The following is a 27,317-nucleotide window of genomic DNA, read 5'->3' as shown; positions in this document are numbered from 1 at the left end:
CACTGGTAAGCAGTTTTTCCCATGCCCTTTCCCTCTCATTTTCTGTTAAAGGATGCCAGAAAATGTTTTACGTATGAGTTTATGTTTCAGGAATTACAAAAGCTCCTCCTTCAGAAAACATTGTTACAGTTACTTAAAATCCCACCTGGTAGCCAAGGACTGAATGGGTATAAAATCTGAATGTTTTTCCACATTTACTTATGAATCACTTACCTAGAATCATAGAATCACAGCACACTTTAGGTTGGAAAGGACCTTAAGATCATTTAGTTCCAACCCCCTGCCATGAGCAGGGACACCTCCCACTAGACCATGCTGCTCAAGGCTCTGTCCAGCCTGGCCTTGAACACTGCCAGCGATGGAGCATTTACCACTTCTTTGGGTAATCTGTTCAGTGCCTCACCACACTCACAGTAATGAACTTCTTCCTTATATCTAACCTGAATTTCCCCTGTTCAAGTTTAAATCCATTACCCCTCGTCCTATTGCTACCGTCCCTCATGAAGAGTCCCTCTCCAGCATTCTTGTAGGCCTCCATCAGACACTGGAAGGCTGCTATGAAGTCCCCACGCAGCCTTCTCTTCTTCAGGCTGAACAGCCCCAACTTCCTCAGCCTGTCTTCATACGGGAGGTGCTCCAACCCCTGATCACCCTTGTGGCCTCCTCTGGACTTGTTCCAACAGCTCCATGTGCTTCTTATGTTGACAACACCAGAACTGCACACAATACTCCAGGTGAGGTCCCACAAGAGCAGAGTAGAGGGGCAGGATCACCTCCTTTGACCTGCTGTCATGCTCCTTTTCATGCAGCCCAGGATACGGTTGGCTTTCTGGGCTGTGAGCACCCACTGAAGCCGGCTCATGTTCATTTTCTCATCAATCAACACCCCTAAGTCCTTCCCCACAGGGCTGCTCTGAATCACTACTCCACCCAAGCTGTAGCTGTGTCTTTTACTTCCTGTGCCAGTGCAGTTTGGAGATGCCAAGGCACACACAGAATTTACTAGTATCCTTATAGTGTATACAGAACCCAAGGCTCCATCCATACTTAACAGCTGTTTCTCAGAACCACAGAATAATTTGAGCTGGAGAGACTTCTGGTGGTCATTTGATCTGAACTCCCTGCCCCACCAACATGGCCAGTTTTGAAGTTAGACTCAACTTCAAAGTTAGTTCACTTTTCTCAGGGCATTTCAAACCATTTTACAAGGGTAAACATCATCATAATTGTCTTCCTTTTAACTGATGAGTAAAATACTCATAAGGAAGACAAATAACTTTTCAGTATCATACAAGTTTGGAACAGAGGATTGACTTTTAGCTTCCCTGAAAGGTAATTGAAGTATTGCCGTAGATCTGAATGTGGTCAGCATAATTACTACAGATCTCATGTCTCCAAGTTTCATACTCCCTTTATAAGGCTATAGCAAAAGGACTTGTGATTGTGATTTTTAATAACAATGTAGTAAAGGTAAAAAGAGGAGTGTTTTTTAATTTTCTTCTTTTTTTTTCCTAGATTCATTAAACTGTATAGTGTGCATAGTGAGAGTAAAATTGTCAATATGTATTTGTCCATTGCAAGCACAATGCATTTAATGAGCAATTTCAGTGTTCTCATGTGATCTAACTGTAAACCCATTCTATTTTCCACTTTTGCTTGTTTGACTAAAGAGAAACAAACAAAATCACCACAGTACAGAACTTGCATAACGATAAACATCCATCTTTAAAACTTTATTTTCCACTCAGTTACATTTATGAGACGTTATCCTTGTATGGATCCTACAAACAAGAATCTACAAATATGCCTGCCAGGATAAAAGCTGAGGGAGAGCGGTAATTCTTCATCAAGATGTTGGTTACAAATTAACTTTGCTAATGGTTAGTGTACAAAGGCTTGTCCTACATGTTGTTTCAGGAAGTGGATCGATGCTGTTGGTGTTCTGTGGAAACATGACATGTCATTCATTTAACTTTTTTAGATCAATAACATTGCAGAGACTGCTATAATTAAGGGTTGTATGCAGAGAGAAAGAGGGTTGTGGATAGAAGGTGAATGGGAAACCAGTTGCATAATCCGATATTGAAAATGCCTGAAATCTTAGGAAGGCCAGCATTTGTTTAAATTAAAAAAAAAAAAAAACCAAACCAAAAAAACCACCATTTTATAATATCTTTGAAGTCCATTTAGCTAGAACAGTTTAGACAACTTAGTAACAGTAGAACTATATGAGTCAAGATAGTCTAAGAGTAGAAACCAGATTATTTTTCTTGGGAGTGATACTAGGTTTTATTAGCTGAGCTAATATAATTGTGAAAAGCAGATGAGCATTTGGGCTCACTAGCCTCTGTGATTCAAGGAAGTTTTCAAGGGTCTTTGGCATTGACATGAATAGGTCTGCTTTAATTTGACATGCTGTAAGTGATTTACACTATTGCTTTCTTTCTCATTAGATTCTAAAAGCCAATTACATTTGCATTGGCATTCTCTGTGCCAATTCACTAAAGCCTGTGAGTCTATATGCGAAGCTAGGCAAGAATATATCATGTGTGTGATCTTCTCTAGAAATGTGCTAATTATAACCCCATTTTGTATGAAATGGTTACATATTAGGGCTATGAAATGGCAGACAAATTGTAGCAGACTTTTTTCTGTGAACATAGCTGAAGGTTAAATATGTCCATTTATGTGCATAGATACATCCTCTCCCCAAACATCCCTATGATACATGTGTATTCAGGAGGAAAGGGAATACACTGGGACAAGAGCAGCAGCCCTCACTTGAAGTCAGTTTATTTTTATGGTTCTTATTACAGATTTAAGAGCTCAAAATTATCCCATACACAATGAACAGGCTGTTACCACCATATCCAAAAGACATAGCCAAACAAAAAGAACATGAATGGATTTTTATTCTACCAAGGACTTCTAGACTTGTATTGACAGAGGAAAATACAGTTGCTGGGTAAATTCAGCAATGCCAGATAATATACTGCTGAAAACATTTTGAGCATGCAATTATGTGTATGTTACCAATTAAAGTTTTCATCTCTGAGTGTCTAGGAATGTGCCCTTTCTGTAACAATTATCTATCTTCTGGACTGCTTTTCAGGCAGTTGCACGTGTGAGCAGCAGAGACAACAGCTGAGAAGCATTTCACAATTACCTTGTAATGTTCAGTGAGATACACATGTGCCCTGCACAGTTCTCTGCATGGCCTACACAGATACATAAGTGCAATACATGAATTCTAAGACAGCATCCTTGAACTGCAGTTTATTTTCACTGAAATAAATGGAAATAGTCTTGGTGATGGTGTTAGCATGTGAGTTGGTGTTTGCTGAATGAGCTCCACAAAAACTGCTAAAATTAACCAATTACAGAACTAGCATGTTTAAAGAAGAGGAGAAAATGTGCTGTTAATATTTAAACCCACTAGATATTCGGTTAAATGTCCAGCTCTGCATTCTTCTGTGATAGACATCAGCAGTGAAATAGCAGCACTGTTTTTCATTCAGTGAAAAATGTATTTCAATACCACTCTAATACTGGAGTACAAACTGAAGATGAAATTAAGCAAAAGAAAAATCATGACTAATCTAACTTGCAGCATTTGACAATCATTAGTAACTTAACAGTGGTGGCAATATGAAAAATAGTAACTTGGGCAAAACAGCTTAGATGCTTTTTGATTTTCATTTTTGTTTTAAAGTAAAGGTGAGTTTGACAGTGTCTACAGAAATGGTCTCAGCCCCTTCGGTGTTCCAAATATTAGTGCTGCTCCCATCAAGCAGAAATGCTTAGAGGAGTATTTTTGTAGTAGCTAAATTAGATGCTGTTTTCCCATTGTGGAGTCTCACCTGTGAAATAGAAGAGGTAGAGAGAAACTGCAGACCTTGGACTGCAGTTAATGTCCAGGAGACAGCTCTTTAACTGAGCAGTTAGTAGAAAATACAGGGCTTAACATTTCTGTTTTGCAAGACATCCTACATACACCCTTTCTCCAAAACGAAAATTGTGTTGCTAATATCCACCTTTGCAAACCAGGTGCCTTACAGAGCCTGAACAAAGTACTTTCTGCCTGCGTAGCCCTTAAACATCCCCCTGTACTCCAGCGCTGTTACTGCACAGTTACCCCGGCACAAAGGACGATCGGTCACCAGCAGGTAAACACTGTTGAAAGCAAAGTTTTAGAGGGTGTTTTAGCAACTGTTCGAGTGTATTCTTCACATTATCAAAAGAAGGATCCCGGTGTGAGTGCACAGACAACCCCCCCCCGTCCCCTCACGGGCGAGCACCGGAGCTCGCACGGTCCGCGGCCGCGCCGGGCGGGACACCACAGAACTGAACACAGGTAGAGGCACTTCCTGCAGGCAAGATGAAAGGGAGGGGAAGGGAGTTTCCCTTTGATCTCCTTCAAAACCCAATCAGGCCAGCTCAGCTGGGAGCCTATTCTCTGTCTGTCCCTCCTACACCTTTCTCAAAGGCCCAATGGCCTTGGTCCCCTGGGAGATTGACTAGAGTCACGTGAGCTGCACCCCGAGCAGGTAACTTGGACGAGGGGAAGGGAATGGGGAAAAAAAAAAGAAAACTGCTCCAGCCCAGGCTGGATTTCTGCCATGATGTCAGGAGGGAAGCAACCCACAGCTTGGTAATTTCACCTCCTAATCAGCCCCGGGAAGGAGATCACCGGGAACAGGTAGAAATGGGCTCTTTCTCCATTGTTGTTGGCTCCCAACATCCTAGCTAGCTCTTCCCTTTCGATATTGTGACTCTTCCTTTGCTCCTTTCTCCTGTGATTACTTAACGGTAGGGGGTGAGCCTCGTGGGATTTTTTTGTTCTTGTTTGTTAGCGTGTCTTTTTTTGTTGTCTTTTTCTGTCTTTTTTTTTTTCTTCTTCTTCTTCTTTTTTTTTTTTTTTTTTTTTTTTTTTGACCTCTGCTTTTGATTGTAGTTGTTTCCCCCTGTGGTCATGACGGCTTCGCGCAGTGACTCTTTGGTGGTGTTGTTTGGGGCAACCGCTGGTGCATATGGGGCTAAACTGGGTTCGGATGAGAGGGAGCTAATTCTGTTGGTGTGGCAAGTTGTGGACCTACACAGCAAGAAGGTATGGCTTCGACCCCCGGGCAGAGGGCGCGTTCCCCAGGCGCGGGGCGGGCAGGCGCCCGGCCGCTCGCCGCCTCCCCGGAGCCGGTTCTTCATCTCCGAAAGTACTGAGGGGAGGGAACGGGGGAAGCGGGACCCTCCCGCGGGGTCACTCCCTCGAGAAGCGTCTGTTTTATTTCTCTTTCAGAGGGAAGAAAAGTAACTTTTTAAGAAAGTTTAGACGCTTTCACCCCCCTGTCCCGTCCCGTCCTCTGTAAAACGTCTGTAGCTTCAAATCTGAAGATGGCTACGGGCTTTTGAAGGTTTGAAACATAAAGCTGCCTCTGTGAGCTCCATGTGAGCATGCTTTCCCTGAGCTGGCTCAGGATAAGCGTTGGATCCTCTGCGGCCTACTTTGGGAGACTGGGATTTTTCCCAGCCACTGTTTGGATAAGCTTAAAGAGAATACTGACCCCATTTAATTTTTAAAATAACCTGAAAATACACTCTAATTTTTCTTTCTGGAAGTCCTGCCATAAACAATGCCCCTAGAGATGAAGGGCATTGCTAAAACAAACACCGCTATCAATTTCATTAATAGATTCAGCAAGCTGCCTTAGTATTATGTGATTTTTCCCTTTGCAGTTAACAAATCTCGCAAAAATCGGTGCTAACTGCAAAAGGTGTTGCGTGAAAACCGGCTCCGATTTAGGGAAGCTGAGAGTGTGGCCCTCCTGGTGGGAGGGGAGGAAACCCAGGTGCAAGGTTTTGATCAACAAATGCTTCTCCTCATTGCGGTTGTTATAGGGATGGTGATAGTGCAACTCGCTGATTTTTCTGCAGCCTCAATGTGTTGTTAAAAATAGCTAATTCAATTGTTCCTCACTGTTGTCCACACTTTCTTAAATGATTTTAGGTAGGGACTCTACATAAATCCCTGGTGAAAGCAGACAATTTGGATTTAAGTGACCAGTGTCGTGAAGTGAGTGGCTTAACACCAGAGGGATTGGACAAAGCCGAACCACTGGACCGGGTTCTTCAGCAGGTGAGGCCCTGCTCTTGGGAGCAGGGGCTGCTCAGGGTTAAGCCTGGGGATGAGATTCAATTGATTTGGTGAAATTAATGGACTTTATTTTGCCTTTCACTTTGAAACAACTGGCAGGATTTGTGCTGATTTTAAAGCCAACCCAAAAGAGACCTTAACCATTTGAAATGGGAACCCTGTAATTCTGAAACAGTTACATACAATACCAGAGTATTTGAGCTGGTGCACTAGTCCTTGGAAGATCTGGCTTCTGATTATTTCAATAGGTCTACTTTTAATCCAGTTTTCTCTTACTCAAACCTTAAAAAGGGTAGGGTGACAACTGCACTATTTTATTTAGCAGTGCTAATAAAGCTTTCAAAATTCAGTCTATTTTAATCTACAGGTTCAATGATCTAATGTCTGTTAAAGACCTTGTCCTTATTTGTTATTCTAAAAGTGAGGTGAAAACTTTATGCTTTCACAAAACATCAGCGGTATTTGTTGTATCTCACTCATTTCCAGATGAGCTTAATTAGTTTAGTGGATTATAAAGTGATTGGTTTGGTTTGGGTTTTCTTTCCCCTGCAACTTCTGTATTTTGCTTTTTGGCTCATTTAATATTACACTAAGACCATAATTCTGTAAATTTATTTGATCCTTGCCATTCAAGAGTCCTAGATTACCTAAAATATTTTAATGAAAATAGTGTACACCTATGTAGTTCCTGAAAGTTTGCTTGCCTTCACTGTGTCTTCTATATATGAAATGTACTTAATGGAAAAATACAATGGTGCATTTTTGTGTGACATATAAAACTGGTTTTCCACACCTTGTCTGAATCATTCGTAGGTGTGTTTCAGCAAGAAACTTGCTTAGGCAGTAGAACAGGTTCATGTTGCTCTGACTTCTGGTGACACAGATAACTTGGCAGACTAGGTCCTAACCCTCTTTGATACTGACTAGTTAACACTTCACTTGGGTTAGTATCTTGGAAAATAGAAACATATCACTTTTATGTGTCTTAAAATTTGTCAACACGAACAGCAGATGGCATTTACCGTACCTGTGCTAGTTTTCTTAGAGTCCAAGACCAAGAGTGATTTCTTTTTTTTAAAAAAGCTTCAAAATAACCCCTGAGAAAATGTGCAGCTGCAGGTTTGATCTTGTCCCAGATCTTGAACTAAAGACATCAGCTTAGCCTAGTACGCTCTGTTTACCTTTGTAACAGACACACTCTAATTATACTCAATACTTTATGAGAGATTGTATCTTATTGCCGTAAATTGCACTGTAGGTGGGTCTGCTTTAGCAAATAAAAGGAAATACTACCTTTCTGCGTAGGTGGGTAGAGACTCTTGAAAAACAACTTTTTTTTTTTTTTTTCCTTTTTTGTTTGGCATATCTATGCAACTAAATAATGATTTTGCAGTTGATTGCTGGGTGGCAGTTGTGATGTGGCCAGTTCTGTCATAGGTTTTCTGGAGCACACTTTACCTAAGCTCACCTCTTTTCCCCTCTATGTGTCCTAACACCATGGGAGTTAGGTGAGAATTAATTCATCCTCTCACAATGGTAGCAAAAAACCAAAATTCTATATTCTCTAATAGTAGATAATTTTCTGCACCTTAAAATATAAGTCCATCAAATATTTCAATTGTCGTGTATTTTAAGGGTGATTCAGGTGTTTGCTAGCGCATTCTTTTCCTCGATTAAATGTTTTGATTAGCAAAAGCAGACCTGGATGAAGAAGTGGTTATTTGGAAAAGGAGGAAAAGGAAGTAAACTTGTACCTTGATTGGAGATAGTGTCATAGAGTATGTGAAATTAGCCTTCCACACCCTGTTGAATGGTGGTAGAAAATCTGATGATGCAGCTGAAAATTGCTCACTTTAACGCACATCTCAATCATCTAAATGAAAGTTTCAGTGCCTGCTTCTGGCTTTTGCCTTGAGTACTCAGTCTGTACACACAGAAGGAAGTAAGAATCTCTAAACACAAATCCACTGTAATTTTTACCTGTGCTTCAGAGGTTTCTCCCAGCCTCAGCTGTTCTGTGATTCTGATTCTGAGATTTGTAATTGTTAAGCAGTAGATCATCTACTGTGGGTCTGGAGTTTTTCCACTCACCACAGAAAGCCTCCTTCTCTTACTGTTTAATTCCCTTTCCAGCAATGATAGGGTCTACCAGAAGTTTGTGGTGAAGTATTTACTCTGCTTGTCACAAGGCACTTAAACAAATGATGCATCATTTCAGTTTGACTTCATATCCTTAGTGTTACATATCACACAACATACTACCTGAGTTTGTCTTAAGAAATAGTCTAAAATACAGTTCCCCACTGGTGTGTTTTTTGCTGAGTAATTTTACAAAGTGAGGTTCTGAAGCACAGTGCTCCTGAATAACCAAGCTGTTTGCTGCAGTGTCTGCTCCACACATTTTGCTTCAAGTTGTTAAGTACTATGTTTGTGCAGGGTAACAAGCATTTGATTTCACAGATGCTACTGCATTTATGGGATCCAGCTGTGTTTTCTGACAGGTGATGTGCAATGTTCCAATAGCTATACTTGAGATGGGGAAGGTAGAGAGATCCTGGTAAAGTACGAATAGTTACTTGAAGTCATAAAATGTGTGCCCTTTGGAACAGCCTCCTTGATGTATTTAGTTCATAATGACATTAATAACTTACCTGTTGTTGGACCAGTAACTTGCAGGTGCTGACTGAGGTATGTTGTTATAGTTGCAGAATGCTACTGAGTAGAAAAATACGTGTTTTCTGTTTGTTTGGTTGATTAGTTTTTTTTAACAAGGAAAGTCTGTGTTCTCTTAGTCAAGTGTGTATCTGGAGCTGTCTTGAACCTGTGATGCAAGCCTCTAAATATCCATTACCTACACTGCTTGCTAAAGGGAACAGTTTCTTCCTGCACTTCTGGGACATTCTTGCTAGGTTTTATTGTTCACATCCTCAAATCACAGAACTGGCTTATTTAGCATATTATATTTTTCTAAATAACTGCTGGAATTTTATGGTTTTTCACTTTTAAGCTTTTAAGGGAGAGAATTATTTTCAGGTTGCTCTTTGAAACCTTGCGGGAGTGGAAGGTTGCTTTTCAAGAGCCAAACCAAAATGAAGTTCGCCTTTCTCTCAGCCCCTTTACTTGATCATCAAAAAGCTGACATCTTAATATGCTTCTCTGATTCTAGCCATCGGGGTTTTAAGTTGAAGATTGAATACTAATTTAAAAGTGGTGTGGATTTCTTAATCCTTCCCATACAAAAAACCTGGCTGAATCAGCATGATTTGCCTTAAGACATGTTGCTTTACTTTTGCAAGGCAATATTTGCATGTCTCCCTGACAAAGAATATGTCTTAAGAAGACCTAATAATTTTAAAGAGCTGTTTGCAGTATTTAGCTGTAATTACCATCATACTTTGAACGATATACATTAAAAGGGAGAGGTTCTCATGAGAACTGAGTCTGCTTTTGGACCTGTTGAAAGCATCCGCATTTCATCTATGGATTGACATTTAAGTATTAAAAAATGGTTTGAAAAACTGTCTGAGTCTTGCTAAAAGTTTGCTGCATTGAGTCAAGTACATCAATGACAGATTCAATTCATATTCTTAAACACAGAAAGACAAAGCTGGGCCTTTTTCTCCCCAGTCTTCTAAAAAACTATGCACAAATTGAAAATCTTGAGGGGCTGCCACTTCATCAGGTGGTTGGTTCTCTGGAGCATGTTTGGATGCCTATTGATCATCCAGCTGAGCTGCAGGCACAATTTATTTTCTCACATATGAACAAATACAGCAAGAAACAAGCTTGTTAGATTAGCAGTTGGAAACAAATGGGATGTGAGGAGATGCTGAAGAGCCGGTAAATTCCTCTAACCTGATAAACCGGTTACAACTTTTTTTTTTCTTTTATTTTTTAGAGAAACTTGTTCTGCAGTCTCTTCTTCACAAAGCACCAGCTAGAAGGTTTCTTGGCTCACTTGCCAGCTGTCACAAATGCATTTTGGATAAAAGATTTCTAAAAAAATTATTTTTAATGCACCTCTGAACCTTCAGTCTGCAGAAAACAAGCCTGAAAATGCATGATGATATTTTTTTGTTCGGTTTTGAGTCTTACCATTTCAGATTATTTGGTGACTGCGTCACCTCAGTAAACCTCCTAACAGAGTCTGGGTTTTGGAATATTTATTGGATCTGAGTTCAGAAGTTTTGGAGCAGGTGTTTGGCAAACATTTGGCAAGTGTTACTGAGCAAGCTGTTCTCTCCACAACAGATACTTAGGGTGTAGTTTCACAAGATTTGGCTTCAGCAGTGAAGCCAGCTCCTTTCTTGCCCTGCACCATACTCTGCCATATTTCTTTGTTATGACAGTAAAACTCTTTGTGAAGCTGTGCTGTAAACAGGATCACTGAAATAAGCAGGTAGAGTGGGAACTTCTGAGATGCTTTGCTGTCCAAGCTTACGTCCCATGAAACTACACCCTTTGGTTGTATTTTCATGATCCAACATGTTTGATGGTGATACCTGCTTAAGGTATTTCTGCCCCCGCATCACGTTCTCAAGCTGCAGTTGAAGGAAAACTTTTTAGTGGCACCATTTACTTAAGCAGGTGCTGCTACATGGACCTCCCTCAACAATTTTATTCTGCCAATACTAAGGTTTTGGGGGCTGCATATTGAACTGGAGTGGAGCAATGTTCTGAGTGAAATAGAGTTCTGGTCTGGGGTAGTTCTGTCTGATGTACAGTGTGGAAGCTTTTCTCAGGGCACCCACGGTGCTGTGCTATGGACAAGCAGTGTGGGTGAAAGCAGAGAAATGTTTTAAGACAGGCTGACCAGCAAGCAGTTTGTATTGTGAAACTGTGGCCTTGGTTTGGGATCTGCAGTGAGTGGGAAGGATTCCCTGATATGTACAAAGTGACCTTCAGGTTGTCAGAGCAGGTCAGTGATAAAATCCTGCTTTTGCAGGAGGACAGAATGTACTGTTTGCATGTAGCCTTATGCAGGGTTCTTAGTATACATTGTCATCTACTAGCTCTTTATTTCCATTGGTAAACTTTAATGTGCATTGGTTAATTTGTGTTTGTTACCTAAAACTGAAATATCCTGTCTTTGCTGTGGGGAAGTAAGGGTGTGCTAATGCTTCCTGTAGCTGCAGGCTGTTAGAGTGGAATTTTTTTCCCTTAGTGAAAATGGATGGCTAACTTTTGTTTCAGAACCCTAGCTGTTATTCTCTTGCTGACAGTATACATGAAAAATTTTTCCTTTACAAATCCATTGTGCTACCAGCTCCCATTACGTTATTACTGAAACACTCAAATCTGTTCCCTCAAAACCAGAGAATAGTTAATGGCAGAAAGAGTTCATCTGTTTTATGTATGTATGTATACATATGTGGATCATGTGAATGTATTTATTGTTGGCAGCATTTATGTTCTGCTAGCTTCTGTGGAAAAGAAATAACCATAGCTTTTCTGAAGGCTGCAATACTTTCATCTGAATTCCTCAATGGTTCAACTTGCTTTGTTTCTACATTTTAAGTACATTTCAGTTCAAAATGAGCAGAGAATTAGATAAAGGAATTTGTCCAGAGCTACATATACTTATCTTTGCAAGCATAAAAATGTGGTAGTCCCGGCTGTCTGGACTCTCTTCTCTTCAAGCTGTAAGTGCCAATATTCAGTAGAAGTGAATAATTTAACCCAGTGTTTTGAGAATGAGCCTGAGCAGGCTTTCTATGACAGCAGATGCTGTGACTTGTTCTGGTGAAGTTAAACAGTAACATTCGATCTCTTACCACACCTGGGTGGATTAGCATTTATAGAAAAATAAACTATAGAATCACAGAATGGTTTGGGTTGGAAAGGACCTTAAAGCTCATCCAGTTCCAACCCCCTGCCATGGGTAGGGACACCTCACACTAGACCATGTTGCCCAAGGCTCTGTCCAGCCTGGCCTTGAGCACTGCCAGGGATGGAGCATTTACCATTTTTTTTTTTTAGGCAACTTGCTCAGTGCCTTGCCACCCTCACAGGGAAGAATTTCTTCCTTTTATCTAACCTGAACTTCCTGTGTTTCAGTTTAAATCCTTTGCTCCTTGTCCTATCACTACAGTCCCTGATGAAGAGTCCCTCTCCAGCATTCTTGTAGGCCCCCTTCAGTTACTGGAAGGCTGCTATGAGGTCTCCACACAGCTTTTCCAGGCTGAACAGCCCCAGTTTTCCCAGCACATCTTCGTACAGGAGGTGCTCCTGCCCCTGATCATCCTTGAGGTGTCCTCCGGACTTGCTGCAGCAGCTCCATGTGCTTCTTATGCTGAGGACACCAGAACTGCACACAGTGCTCCAAATGGGGTCTCGCAGGAGTAGATGGAGGCGTATGACTTTACAATGACTTCTCTGGAATAACTTGAAATACCTGTCCTCACTCAGCTGTAATATATCTGAATACTTGAGTTTCTCTTGAAAGTGTACTTGTGGCTTTTAAACAAGTCATAGAAAGACAGTAGAACAGGGCAGAAGCCTTTTAGTGCAGAGATTACTGGATTACACGTCCTCAAAGACTGTTCTTTTCTCTAACTTGCTGTAAGTAGCTACTGAAAAAGTCACTTGGAATGTGTTAATGAACAATTGTTGGTGTCCTCAAAAGTGGCTGAAGAATAATAAATGAGGAATTGCAGGTGACAATAAATTTAGTGCTTCTATCAGTTCTCACATGTTAACATAGAAGTAGCTTAGAAAACTCTGTGTGGGTACTCTGGTTCATCTGCAAACCTCCGCTGTTTCTTCCTCTGGTAGCATTTTATCTTGTTCTCATTGCAGCTTTTGAAAGGGTTTGTAGCTGTTGCATCTGTGTGTTGGTTTGCTTGGATTTAAAAAAAACCAAAACAACCCCCCCAAAAAAAAACACCCAAAAAACAAACCCACAAAAACCAAACAACCACAGATCCAAAACAACAACCCCCCAGAAACAAAAAAAAAAAACCCCACAAACCCAAGAAAACAAATAAAAAAAAAAAACAACCAACCAAAAAACCCCCATCCGAAAATCACCACACTCAAGTTCTGCAGTTGTTTCTGCAAAAGGTCTTGGGTAGCCAAGTGTTGCCAAGCAAGAGCAACATCTCTGTCAACATGTTGCAGCACTTGTTGCTGAACAGTTAGGTTAAAGATTGATGCACAGGTGTTGGAATAGCTCCTGCCAGCAAAGTAGTGTGGTGGCCAAAAAGCATAAATGCTGATTGAAGAATTTTTTCTTTTCTCTCTCTCTTTTTTTTTTTTTTTTTTTTGGCATTGTGTCAGCCCTGTTTTGTAGTTTATGTGGTTAAAATTGGAATTTTTATGTCTCAATTAGAAACATAAACAGTAATTTTTCTTCACATCCTTGTCTTTGCCATCCCTTGTCTGCTCTGTAAAAGCTTTCTTTTTCTTTATAATAGCTGCTGCTTCACTTCAAAAGTGCAAAAATATCATGCTGTTTTCCTTCATGATCAATTTCTGTTAGCTATAACCTTATTTCAGGAAATTAGGGCAATAATGACACTCTGAAAGGCATCTTCATCTGTGTGTCATAAGGAGCTACTGAATCGGAGGTCATGTTTGCCCTGTAAAACTTTAGTGTGTTGTTCTGATAAACATGTGTGGTGTTCTTTAAACTGTTCACAACTTACTCCAGTAGACTTTTATACAATAACCTCTGTTGTTGCTTTGTTTATAAACAGCTGCTTTACTAATCTGTCCCTCATACATTAAATCCACGTGCTCTGAAGGTAGATGTGAGTTTTAAGATACATATTATGCAAAAGGCATTGGCAATTGAAATTTAAATGCTCACCACTTGTGATGAGTGACAAAACAAAAAAACCCAGTCCTGCCACTTTTCCCAAACTTCCATTTAAAAATATTTTCAGTTCTCTTTCCCCTAACTACCTTTCTTTGTAGAGCTACAGTGGGCACAGAGGGACAAAACGTGTTGAGAAATAGATACTGGGTTAGAACTAAAACATGGGAAAGAAACTTAACCTGAAGATTAAGAAACAGTTCTAGTCTCTTTTGCAAAAACTTGACTCCTCTAATGATTTTGGACACCTGAAATTTAAGTATGTGCTTTAACATTATAATAGACTGTGTAGAGGTTGGCAGTGTGTAAAATTAAATGCATTTACAGAAATTGTGGTAGAATGCCTTTCCTGATAAGTGGATCTGTTGCAGTGAATTGCACTAAGTCTAAAGTAGAGCTATAGTATGCAACTTGGAACATAAAAGTGCAAAAACCACTATGCTTTGGGAGTAGATCTTATTGTAGCTGTGTGCCTAAGAGTTGATTCAGGAATCCTTTGCAGCTGAAGAGAGACACAAAACAGTGTGTAACATATCAAACCTCTTTAATAAAATAATTATTGGATTGGAGGGGAATGCAAGAGACTGAGAACTGGAAAATATATAGCAGTCACAAAAGTACGACTATGATAGAGTTTTGGGGTATGCTTGGTTGATTATTTGAGTGTATTAGCCAGTGTTATTTCTTATAGCAGAATCAAATCAGTACAGGATGAACTTGTTTAGATGTAAATCACATAAAATAGCACCATGTAAACATCAAGTGCAGGAGAAGAAAACTGCTTATCTCATGGTATGCTTAAAGAAACAAAAGAAAGCATAAATCAGTTCCCCTCTCCCAATAAGTCTCAGACATTGAGAACTGATCACAGGAATCTGTGTGACTTGTTTCATATTCCAGACAACTCATGCCAAGTCTTTCACTTTGGAAACAAGAAGCTGCCTAAACAAGAAGCTGTAAGAGGAAGCAACGTCTAAATAATGTCACCATTATAATGTCATCATTAATGTCCTTGGTCTGTATTGGGCAGGTCTGAATCACTTGGAAGGCCAAATATAATTTCCGATCTTACTCAGTTATGAACTGCTAGAAAGAAGTTAGGAGGTAATAATCTCTTATTCTCATTTTTACTTTATAACAATCAAACATAATTAATTTTTGATGCTTGAGGTTGCTGCCCTAATCTCTGACTTTAAAATTTCAGAAATTAAAGGCAAACTGGTTTAGGCATCTACTTCCACTTCTACATTATGTTTTTGTGAAAGCATGTTGAACAAAAAAGGGGGAACTACACATTTCTGAAGCAGAGAAGAGTGAGTTAATAAAAGTTCTACTTTTTTATCATGTTTGTATGGGTTTTAACAAAAATTGCTCTGATTCTTCATGGATCTCAGCTGTTATTCAGGAATATCCATGTCTGTGATATTCTTATTTGTAGTGTAAATTTAAAGGAGAGGCAGGAATATGAGAGAATCTTTAAGGAAACACTGAATTGTGGATAATATATATGTCTTCTTTCTTTATGTGTCTCTACTTCTTTTTACTTTCCCTGGATGTTAATACAAAAGCAACTTGAAAAAGAACCCAATAGAAAAAAAAAAATGTTGTAATTTTGCAGGTATTGGCTGTTCTCCTACAAGTGGTTATGCTTGCACTGCAAACAATGAAGTAGTGTTGAGTAAATATAGCAGTACCATGCATTACAGTCGATAGAGCCAGTGCTAAAGATCACATTGCTAGTGAAAGTTTGTTCTTGAAACAGAGGTAAGTGGAAATGGGGGAGCTATAGAAAGAACACTGTGAGGGGGAGCCTGTGCTTAAATCGAGGTTTTAGGAAACATTGCAGCCATGGCATTTATCAAAACATAGGGTTTAGAAAGTATGTTCAACCTTGTATTTCAGGCTGTAATGACTTGCTCTGTGAGTTGAGCTGATAGCAAGCAGCCTGTGAGGAGTGTGAGGCACCATGTAATCCTGCTTGAAATGTAGGTAAAAGGTTGACAGTATGGATTTTTTGCACTACTAATATTCAGAGTTTCCTTTTGCTTAAAGACAGACTCATAAATAATCTATGTTGAAAAATGCCAAGGCATACTGCAAGGTATATATATCTATTCTGCATTACTTTTTTGTACTTGATAGCTAATGGCCTTTTCATGCAGGTTAATTTAAAGATGAAAATGTATTTTATCACAGTGTTTCCTTATTCAGCAGTTTCCTGACACATAATGTAGTAGTAAAGTAAGTCCCAAGAACTGTGAAATTCTTATGTTGCTGGAACAGGTTGCTTTATCTTTTACAAAGCTAACTTCAAGTAGCTTATTTGTGGAATGCTGTGCATATTTCAACACTCTTTTATTAAAACAGATTGTGCTTTTGAAGAGAAAAGTTGTGATCTGATTGCCGTGACATTTAGATGGCCTGAACCATAGTCTTACCTTTTATGCCTAATGCATTACCTAAATTTGATGCTGTAGATACCATAGCTGGAAAGCTTGCAAATAATCTGGGGTTGCAATTTCCATCTAAGAAATAATTAATCAAAAATTGGCATATAATGCTCAAATGGCATGGGTTGGACAGATTTTTGTCTTGGCAGGTTAGATGTTTGTATTCTTTCCTAGGAAGAATTACTACTTTCAGTTAGCTATTGTTTACTTTGTCATAGAGACCCAAGCCCAATTAAAAAGAGCCAGAGAAAGAAATTATGAGGAAGTTTAACCCATAAGATGGTATATCACAGTCCTGAATCACAATGGTCTGTTTTCTATGCTCTACAAACTGTTAGTGGACAAAGCACAATGACTGTTGTTCCATTTCTGTATTTCATATTCTACCTGTTTCTGAACTGTGCTAAACAAACCTATTTTAATGCAGAAAGTTAGCTGTAGTCTACCCTCATGTAAGCTGAAAGTTTTCAGGGCATCTGTGTAATTCTGAAGGAGTATGTTTTGTGGAATGGAAGGATGTCATAAACTTCCATTATTTTTTTAATTTTTTTTTTCTCCCTTGACCTCTTGCAGTCAATATAAAAGGTATATGCAGGCAGTGCATCTTCCTGACTTGAGAGCTCTGTGTGACCTGTGTGATGACAGTGAGGAAGAGGATAGGGTGATATTCCTTCCTGGTAGTTCAGCTTCCCAACAAAGTAGAAGATAAAAGTGGGTATCTAAAGTAGCTTTAAAAAATACATTCTTTTTAAACTACTCTATTTTTTTTTTAGCTACTACTTCTTTGAAGATTCATGATGACTGGAATTTTACGACAGAATGCAGAGCATGGGGTAGTTGAGACCTTAACCCTGTTACCTTTGTTAGCTCATGCCATGGGTGGAGAAGAATAAGTTTCTTTCTATGAGAGCTAAGAGCATGAGTTTATGTCTATGTAGACACACAGTTCAGGTGAAGCTGTTTTGGAACACCAGCAGGATGTGTGGTACCTGCTTTGCTGTTGTTGGACCTCTGTTCAGGAAAGAATACAAAATGGCAAGATTGGTAGTAGTAATAAGCAACGTAGCATACCTGGGGAGAAGACAGTCTACAGTGTTTGAAGCTCAGGGCCACATCCTGCATCTCTTGGAGACTGAGGAGAACAAACCTGCTCTTATACTTGCAAATTACAAAGTTCGATGCAAATAACTGGTTTGGGGTAATATGTATGTTTATCTCACAGACACTTTTGGTGGCCAATGTGGCTGATTGCTCAGTTATTTAATATGGCTTATAGTACCTTAAGAGGCGTAAGGTGATATTGAGCACAGTTGTAACGTCTGCGGTGTGCCAGAAATAAAAACCATGTTTTTGTTCAGGCTAATCTTCAGTCCCTAAAAGTTTTGGGCATCAGTGTTCAGAAGAGAAAAAACCTGCTTTCCTCTTAATAGGACAAATCAGACTGGCAATATTGGTTTTGAATATTCTTAGTGAGTGGGCCTGATCTCCCTCTGTCATCTTCTGTAAGTTTCCCCGGCAAAGAATAAAACAAAGGGTCAATTTTTTTTTCATGTTGGTGTCCAAATAGTATTTAAATATAGTAATTTTTCCTATTTTGCTAGAAGGGGGGAAAAAATAGCTGCAGCTTGTGGCTGCACTGTGGCTTGCACTTAATTTTTTTTCCTTTTAGCAGTTTCAGTACAAGGTCACTGTGTAACCGTTACCAGCCATGTGGAATAGCAGGTAACAGTGAAGTTAAGCAGTGAACAAAAGCAAGTGCTTGCTATGGGATTCTCTGTTTAAAAAGTTACTTAGCACAATAAAGGGTTATCATATTTGTAAATACTGCTCAAATGCAGGCTGTGCACCTCCCAGTAGCATTGACATGCTTTGAATTCCTCCATAGCATGGATAAAGCTGACATTATCACCATGGTTTGAAGAGTGAAAGAGCAGAAAACTGCCCATGAAGAGTATTGTAAATAAATGTGAAACCCTCATTGGATGTAGAAACTGAGGTACAAAGTCCAGTTGAAAATATTTCCCAAAGCTGGTGTGTCATGGTATGTTGTGTGTATCCAAGCTTTGTGTACCAAACCTGTGGCTTGTTACTCTTGAGATTGCTCATGCTCCATTAGTGCCTTAAAGTCTTAAGGGAGACAGTAGATTTGCTGAGTATTTCTTTCCACTGGTGCTCCAACCTTGTTTATAACTAGGTGGCACAATTTGGCTGCATCTCACCTTTTGATTTCCTCCTCTGTCCTTCCTTTCCCCCCAGCAGACAACACATCCTTCCCCAAACACAAATCCACACTCCCATGTGTACAACACGATTGCATTGATGTAGTGATCTTTACCCTACCTGCAGAGTAGGCGAAACAGAGCCCAAATTGATCAAAGAATCACAGAATAGCTGAGGTTGGAAGGGAGCTATAGATATCTAGTCCAACCCCTGAAAGCAGGGTCAGCCAGAGCTGGCTGTCAAGGACCATGTCCAATTAGGTCTCGAATATCTCCAAGGATGGAGACTCTGCAACTTCTCTGGGCGGTCTGTTTCAGTGTCTGACCACTGGAGATTTACTTTCAGGATCTGCACCTGTAACTGTGTAATTGTTTTGTGGTGGGTTTTGTCAATAAATTGTAGAAGACTTTCCATGAAATCAGCATTTCAGGCAAGAACTGAAATGTCCTTGCCTGTTGAAGCAAAACTTGGAGTAGAGAATATTCAGAGACACCTTTCTGGAGACTGTTTTTAGTTTCTGTTAGCTGAAACAAGGCAGATCATTGTTACGTTCTCTGTGTTACCAGCAAAGAATGACCCATAGCAAATGCTTAAAAGACAGTTTAAAACTAGTGTAGTGGATAACAATAATGTCTAATAAGTAATGATTTTTCTTCTTTAAAACACACAACTTCATATCACACATGGCTTTAGTCGAAACACGTGATATTTGTTGCAAAGTGGTAATGTGATGTTAATGTGTATGTATGGGGTCTTATTCCTAGAAAAGCTGCAATTAGCTTAACATCCCGTTTTGAATTGATAATTCACATATGGTGTAGTGTGAAAGTATGCATGAAAGTGAACTCTGACATTTCTGGATTGAAAAAGAAGTGCTCTATGTGGTTGCTGTTTAAGTTATTTCTACAACATAAAATTCGCACTGTGTGTGTGAGTCCATATAGAACTTACAGTATTACTGTTTTGTTTTGGTAAATTGTTAGATAATCTGATAGAATAAAAGATGTAGTTATTTCAAGTCATTATGTTAATAAAAGTTAATGAATTTCAGGACTTAAAACATTCAGAGGTATAATGAAGTGAAATTTAGAAATATTCTTCTAAATTTAGAAACTGTGTTAGTTATGCAAACATGAAATTTTAGCTGATCTGATGAGATTTTTAACATTATAATTTCTGTCACAATAAATCATTTTATACATAAAAAACATATGCATATGTACATAGAGATATATGTATCTGTGTGTCAGATCTGACCTCCTGTAGAGGTTTCTATGCTGCCCTCCACCTTTCTTCTAATAATTCATTACTGGAGGAAGTCTATGTAGGTAAAATAACTTGTGAAAGAGATCTAAAATCTAGCTTCTGCTTCTGCTTTGCATGGACTTGTGTGCTGGTCAGAGTGGAAATTTATGGAAAAAAGATCACATGTAGCTAATTTTCCAGGTTTGAGCTCACATTTATGTGACTCAGATAAATCTTATTCTCAAACAATATATTTTACAGATATGTAGAGTATATTTTCACTTTCTCTAGGGTAGTTATGTATTATTAATAATAAGAGATCCTTTAAGATTGGGGGAATACACTGGAATATGCAAGCCTAGGTGAGCAGAAATAACTTTTCTTCTAAGTTATCTCTAAAAGTTTTCATTTTAATAATAACCAAAACATGGCATCTCTGAATAAGGTTGTCTTTTGATTTCGTGGTTTTTGTTTATTTTCTTTCCGAAATACTGATCTAGAATGCTAAGCATGATCATATACTTCTGACATGTTTTCTTTATTCCAAGTCAAGTACCATATTTTTGTTGTATTTCTTAATTTTTGACTGAAACAGGTGTGATTTGTCCTCCCACCTAGGTGTAAAGATGGCATAGAAGTCAAAATGGGCAGGTTTTTATATGCTAATTTGGCAGAAACTTGCTCGTGTATTCATGTGTAATCATTAAATTGTTACCTGTTGGCAATTTAGTAACATACTTGTCAATACCACTGATTAGAAATCAGGTCCCCATGCTGTGAGGACCATCCTTTTTTCAAAGATTATTTGTTATAACTTATCTCTTTCTATTCCAGAATAGATGAATGTTTAGCTGAAATGTGGACTACAAGCTAAGTTTCTTTCTGGTTTTTTACATTATGTTTTACCATAACATTCCAGACCTGGTTATACTGCAAGGATGCCTTTAATTCTGAAGTTACATGAATAATTTGTCTTGCTTTGTGCCATTAGCTGTGATAGGTCAGTAAGGCTAAAAGAGGCAACACAGAGAAGCTTTGTGTACTGATAAAGGAAAGGATTCCATTTTGAAGACACACTAGGAGCTGCTGGAGGTCTGGGAAAGCAGCAGTCAGATTTTCTGTTACTTCTCAGATGTGAACTAAACAGACTGTCCCCCAGAGCATGTTGGTGTTCTAGAAATGGTTCAGTTGACAGTGTGGGTGCATTCTGTAACTGGATTATCTTAGTATTTCATTACCAAGCTATGCACAGATACAGCACAGATGCAGTGGCCTTTCTCAAGGATGCAAGCTATTTTTATTTGGGGAAATGGGAATATCCAAATAGCCAGAGGTTTATTTTAGTGCTTTGTGCATCATAACTATATAAAGAACTTAATGAGAAATCATCTTGTTTCTCTAAGATCCACAGCTTTGCTCAGTTGTAGTTAAGGCAACTCGAAGGGGACTGTATCATTTCAGCCACTTGGGATTCATTTGCAGACAACACATCAGCTTGTGCTGGCTGTCATCCAGCTTTGCTGCTGGCAAAACATGTCTCTTAATTCTCTTTGTACTCTCAGCTACCCCACCAAGATCCTGTTCAGCCAGTTTTTCAAACTGGTGCTCAAATTCTTTCCTTCCCTCTCACCACCTCTTCTCCAAGAACTGTTTTTGAGTTTCATGGAAGTAAATGTACAGAGCAGGTTGTTTGATTCTTCCTTTTCTCTTTCTTCAGTTTTTAATCTCAGTACTGAATTTTTGAATACATTCCTTTAAATATGGAATGATTCATCAGAGCTCTCCTAGAAAGACTGATCTGCTGTAATAAGCAATAAAAGGTGGAGGGTGATGCCAATACATGGTGGTTCTTCCAGTTGAAATGAGGGCTGGTTGCAAGATGCAAACAGTGGTAAATAATGCGCTCTAACTCTGTTGCTATGAAATGAGTAGATTAACAGGGGAGACACAGGATGTGTGAGCTTGGTGGAGGAAGTCTAAAGGTGGGGCAGCCTTGCATGCTAAAATTGGGGGAGTGCTATGGAAGGTAGCATGAAGGTGAATGACAGGATGTAAATAGATGAGATGTTTTTTATTAGTGGAGTGAAGGAGATGTGGATGGAATTTACAAAATGACAGAGTTGTGAACAGGTTGTTCAACATATGAGAAAGAAAAATGTAATGTAAATCTGACACTGGTCTTAACTTGTCCTTAGCTTGCTACATTTGGGTGTGTGCTGGTTTGAGGCTGATTTTTGAGATGCTGCCTGAAATTTATAGGGGTGGAAAAGGAGGCTGAAGATGGCTTTTCCTCAGGAACACTGAATTGCTTAACTTACATTCATAAACACACAGAAATATATCTGCACTGGTTGCTTTAACTCCTTCTGATACGTGATAGGCAGTATTTATTGCCTGAGAGACTTTGAGGGCCAGTGTAATCTACAGTAATGAGAGCAGCCAAGCTTTTCATACTTAACCTTTCCAGAATTTGGAGATATCTCATGTAGATGAAAGAACCCAGTTTGGGGTAATCCCAAATTATATGCCACCTATGTGGTGGTGCTTTACTCACCATTTTGCCCCATGCTTTTCTTTTGGGTGTATCTTCCCATGCACACTCTTCTACCCCATTCTTCTCCTCAGTTAACCCATGTGATAGTTAAGCTGTTTTGGATAGGAAGTGTTGTTTATGTCTTCTGACTATTCTTCCCACACTCCTTTTGCCCTCTTCTGGAGCAGTACGCTCCTAAATTTGAAAAAGGCTGGGTTTTAAAATAGAAGTTTCTAAATAAGCACTGAACAGGGCCTGCCAACCATGTGGCAACTGTAAGCTGCTAGCCTCTGCTAAGAAAAGTAGAGAATGGTTTTGATGTGGTGATTTTTCCACTGGAAAGGAGTTTGCAATGTTGAATGCTATCACTGATGTTTAATAAATACGCAGTACAAATTCTTTTGTTCAGTTGAAAATAAAAACAAATGCTGCCTCTCATGCCTTCTTTAAACCATAGTACACTTGGAATATTTGGCTTTTTGGTGTCCTTATGCAGTATTTCACTCCTCTTGGTATCTTCTCTGGGTCTTCTGAAAATAGCTGTGTTGTTTATCAGTCTTTTCAGCTGTACATTGTGTGGAATACACCATCTGAAAATTGTGGCTATTTCGGTGCAACAAAACTGATTTTTACCAACATAACTTAAACCTTTTGGCCTGAGTATTTTCTACCTTGCCCAAACATTTTTCCCCTCTTGTTTTCTAACTTGCAGACTTTCTAAAACTACAGCTCTTCTGTTTTATTTCTAAAGCAGGTGCCTGCATACACTTGCTGCTTCCCTCAGATTGTGTGTGTTGGATTTCTTCTTGTTGCTGATCAAAATAGCTCCCTAATTGCACTCTTTATATAGGCTCTTGTGCATTTTCTGAAACAAGAAGCACAGGGTACAAAGTTGAAGGATTGGGGAGTGTTTTATTACTGTTCCATCAGTAAGACTCCGCTTCCTTTTGGCACGAATCCCTGTACACCTTCTGGAGGTTAATTCCTATCACCATTTTCAATCCCCATTTACAAATATTTGCTCTTTACTGTGTCCAGAAGTTAAAACAGAGAGTAAGATGGTCCTGTATTTAGTAAGAAGGCAATTCTCATGTTTGTGGTGTGAATATTTGTTCACATTCTCATTTGTTGTTGGTCTGTGGTGTCAGTCCCCAGAACTGCAATTCTGAAGTGGTTCCTTTTGAGTCCTCTAGAATTTTCATCTTTTCCTGGTGTTTACACATCAGCAGAAGTATTTTGAGCACTCTCAGATCTCAATTTTCTGACTTTCAGCTATCCTTAAACAAAGACTTGCCACATAGGCTCAGGTTCTTCAAGACTTCAACTTGTGGTAGGAACACAACCTGAACCTAGCAGTCAGAAGGAAACTGGCTTTCTGAATCTGCAAGAGTTTGGATTGGTTGTTTGATTTTAGTGTTTGCACACTACCAAAGCACACAGAACCAAAGAATTGCATTGTAGAGGCCTTTTTTTTTTTTTTTTTTAAGGATATTTCACCCTTATTAAGGTTTAAATTATCTTCTGCTTCATATAAAATAACTTTGGTTTATAGATTTCTATCTACATCTATATATTTTTTATCTGCAAATTAAGCAACTTGCGCAAGGTGCTTATGTAAGTGTCTCTCCTTACCCTGCTCTGCGTCTCAGTTCTCTGCCTGGGTATGTAGTAGCCACTACTACAGCATTTCTGAACTCTAATGGCGGTGGAACACTGGTTAGCTGTCCAAGCCTAGAAAGGGGCTTGAACTGTATTTGAGACATTGTTTTGAAATAAAGTGTGGGTAATCATGTCTTGCCTCTGCTCCTTATGTTCAATAAAGGATTTCTCACTTGAGGAGCCTTACCTTTGTGACACAAATCTGTAATATTTGTTCACACAGTGAATACAGTGTAGCTGAAGGATCAGGTCATTCCAACATACTCTTTTCTGAGCAGATAATGTAACTGTAAAGTGTTGATGGTAAATCAAACTAACCCTCTCTACCTCAATACAGGTTAAAAGACAGCATAAAGATATTGTCTGAGTTTCAAGTCAACTTGCAATTTGGTTTTGGGGATGGTTGTTTTGGAGTTGCAAACTACTGCTGAGAGCAGTGGGTGGCTTCTGCATCATGAGGTTAATTACTGCTTGCTTTGTGAGGTGAGGCTTTCCTGGGAGGGAGTTGCATCAAGAGGGAAGCTTAGAATAATTATATCTGTCCCCTGGAAAGTTAGCTAACAAGCTACTACTTACTGATTCAATTCATGTAGGTACTATAATACATTAGTTGACTATTATGAGCAAAGAATTTGACACTAGTATGGAGTAATAAAAAGATGGAAAATAACATTGAGCAAGAGAAATTGAGTCCTTTCCTCTTGAGAATTAACTATTGGGGGTTATCCATCCTACAAGTAGGAAATAGGATAGTTATTAGCTATTAGCTAGTGTTTGTAACACTTTTCTCCACCAATGACTTAATCGAGTTGGATCCAAACAAATGATGATTACACTTTTGAAAGTATCAGACCACATTTGTTTGGATTTTCTTAGTATATAACTTTCAAAATTTTAATAAATGCTGATGAGTGGCTATTGCAAAATCAGTATTGTGATTGATCTAGAAATATTTTTCTTTCAAATATTTTATAGATTTTATTATTGTTCAGAGTTGAACATTAACAGTATAATAGCATGACTTTTCATATGAGCTCGTAATTCTTCCATATTGTCCTAATGGTTCTTTTTACCATACTGTTGGTGTTCTTATTTTCTATTCCACAAATGCATATAGTTTATTTGCCTACCTTTTTCAGGAGCCCCATTTGCTCTTCAGCATGTTTGCAACAGCTTTTAGAGGTGGGGGGTGGGGGGAAGTGCTGAATTATTTTATTTTCTTAAAAATAGGTGTTTTAGTAGTGCTAAGTGCTCATTTCACGGAATTATCTGTATTGGTCAGTACAATAAAGTTTATTGCTTTATTTTTCAGTTTAATCAGCTGGTATCCAGTGATTTGAAAGTACTTGGAAGGAGCAATTACACACTCTGCAGTGATGGCCAGTTACTCATTCGACAAGTCCTTCACCCAGAAACTTCTAAGAAGGTATGAGATGAGACCTGCTGTAGAAGGGCAGTACTGTGTTTTAAGGACATCAAAGAAGATAACTTACAAGCAACACAATTCAACCTGTGGTGTTCCAAGAATATTTAAGATGATCCCCACCCTGTCTCAGACATGAGTAGTAGAGAAGTAGTCCTTGGCATTTACTCTTATAAGCCAGGTACAGTAGTTGAGGACTCCCAATGAGTGTAATAAAGAGGAAAATTAGGAAAGAGGATAGAAACAGGAACAATACAAGTACTTTAAATTTTGGGTCTTAGGAAATGGAAGCAAAGGTAAGGGGTTAGCCTCAGCAATGGTGATGGAGAGCTACTGCCTTGTTTAGGCTTGAGTTAATCCACAGGTTCTGCGTGGAGCCATGGGTTTCTACCGAGATCTGAAATTGGTAGGCGCCATATGTCAGTGTCCTGTAGAGAGTAAGCACACAGGCAGTGACTTGCCCTGGAGAATGGCAGTGGTTCCCCATCCATGTTTATTCAGTGGGAAGTATTACTACAGCTTATTTGCTACTCCCACATGAAGCAGGAGTCTCTATGTTCCTGCAAGGGCTTAGAGCAGACTGTCTTGCACAAGGAGAAGAATCTTTGCACAGGGTGGTGGCTAGTGAGTTAACCTGCTTGGCAGGGTCTGCAGGAGCCCCACAGGAATAGGAGCTGCTGACATGGAAAGAGTTGACTGACCAGTTTTTTTTTTTTTCTTTTCCTATATATGTAAGGGTATTGGCTCATGCTGAGTTTCTGCAAATATTCATTTCATATTTGTGTTATATTAAAACATAACAGTGACTTTTTATGCCAAGCACCTGTTTGTGTAGGGATGAAGCAAGTAAGGAAAAAGGAATGATATTTAACATTCAAACATGATAGTCCTGGTTTTTGTGGGTAATACTTTGTACTTCTCTATTGAATCAAATAAACTAAAACAAAACTAACATTGTAATGCTGTGGAAGAAATAATTGTCCATACCAGATCAAGGAATGGATCTGATCAAGAGCTGAGCCTCTTATTAGAACATTTCTTTCTCTTTTTTCTTTTTTTCCCTCCTACAACACTTTTTCATTTGCAAAATTGTATTTCTTCCTCCAGAAATGTTAATAAGCCTCAGACCCTGGCTCTTGCTTTTCCTACTGTTATAAGAGGCATTACCTTGTGACTTTTTCTTAATTCTTTATTTACAAAGGTGAGTGCTGTTTGACCAAACTGAAGTCAAACTTCCATGTAGTAAAATAGTTGGAGAGTGAGAAAGTAGTGAATTGAGCTGGAATTATCTGGTTTATTCCTTGAAAAACAAGCTAATGTTGGTGTGAAGTGCTGTTTTAAATTTTGATGAACAATGTTAAGTATCTTTAATTACTAATATATAGAACAGATAATTAAAGGTCTTATCCAGTATAAGACAGTAATGAAGAAATGTCTTTAACTTGCTGGAAGATATTTTGTACACTGTTATCATGTTTCAGTTCATTATGGCTTTTCACGGTAACCACAAAAGAGAAAATACAGTGTCTTAAATGGGAGTGGTTATAAAACAGCACAATGTAGTGGGGTTTTTTTTTTTTTTTTAATCTTCCCAGCTGTCTTGTCCAGCTGTTTTGCATAGGTCTGCCTCCAAGAAGCTCATCTAGAGTTCTAATTCTGTCAGGCTATGGAATTTGAACTGTCTCTCAAAGGAACTAAACTGGGCTATCACAGACAAGCTGGTGACATGCAACTATGTGATTTTTGAGACTACCCCATTCAGTCAAAAAATATTAATCAGAATTTAAAGGAATGGTGTGTACAAAACAAACTTTTTGCCTTCC

General features: G+C 39.0%; 1 protein-coding gene across 6 annotated transcripts in view; it reads left to right on the top strand.

Moving 5' to 3' along the window:
• The first annotated feature begins 4,459 nt into the window (after positions 1-4,459).
• ESRP2 (epithelial splicing regulatory protein 2) overlaps positions 4,460-27,317 on the top strand; it is a 45,383-nt gene continuing 22,525 nt past the window's right edge. For 3 of the 6 annotated variants that reach the window (XR_010608674.1, XM_065662180.1, XM_065662183.1), the window contains exons 1-4: positions 4,559-4,699; positions 4,955-5,107; positions 6,002-6,130; positions 25,384-25,497. Coding sequence is in view for 5 of the 6 variants with exons in the window: in XM_065662180.1 (XP_065518252.1) it covers positions 4,571-4,699; positions 4,955-5,107; positions 6,002-6,130; positions 25,384-25,497 (525 nt within the window). In the remaining variant the exon portion in view is untranslated. The other 3 variants (XM_065662181.1, XM_065662184.1, XM_065662185.1) reach the window with 2 other exon arrangements.

Source organism: Lathamus discolor, chromosome Z, assembly GCF_037157495.1.
Source record: "Lathamus discolor isolate bLatDis1 chromosome Z, bLatDis1.hap1, whole genome shotgun sequence".
NCBI classification, from domain to species: Eukaryota; Metazoa; Chordata; class Aves; order Psittaciformes; family Psittacidae; genus Lathamus; species Lathamus discolor.
The sequence above is the reverse complement of the archived record's forward strand: the minus strand, read 5'-3'. Positions and strand labels throughout refer to the sequence as shown.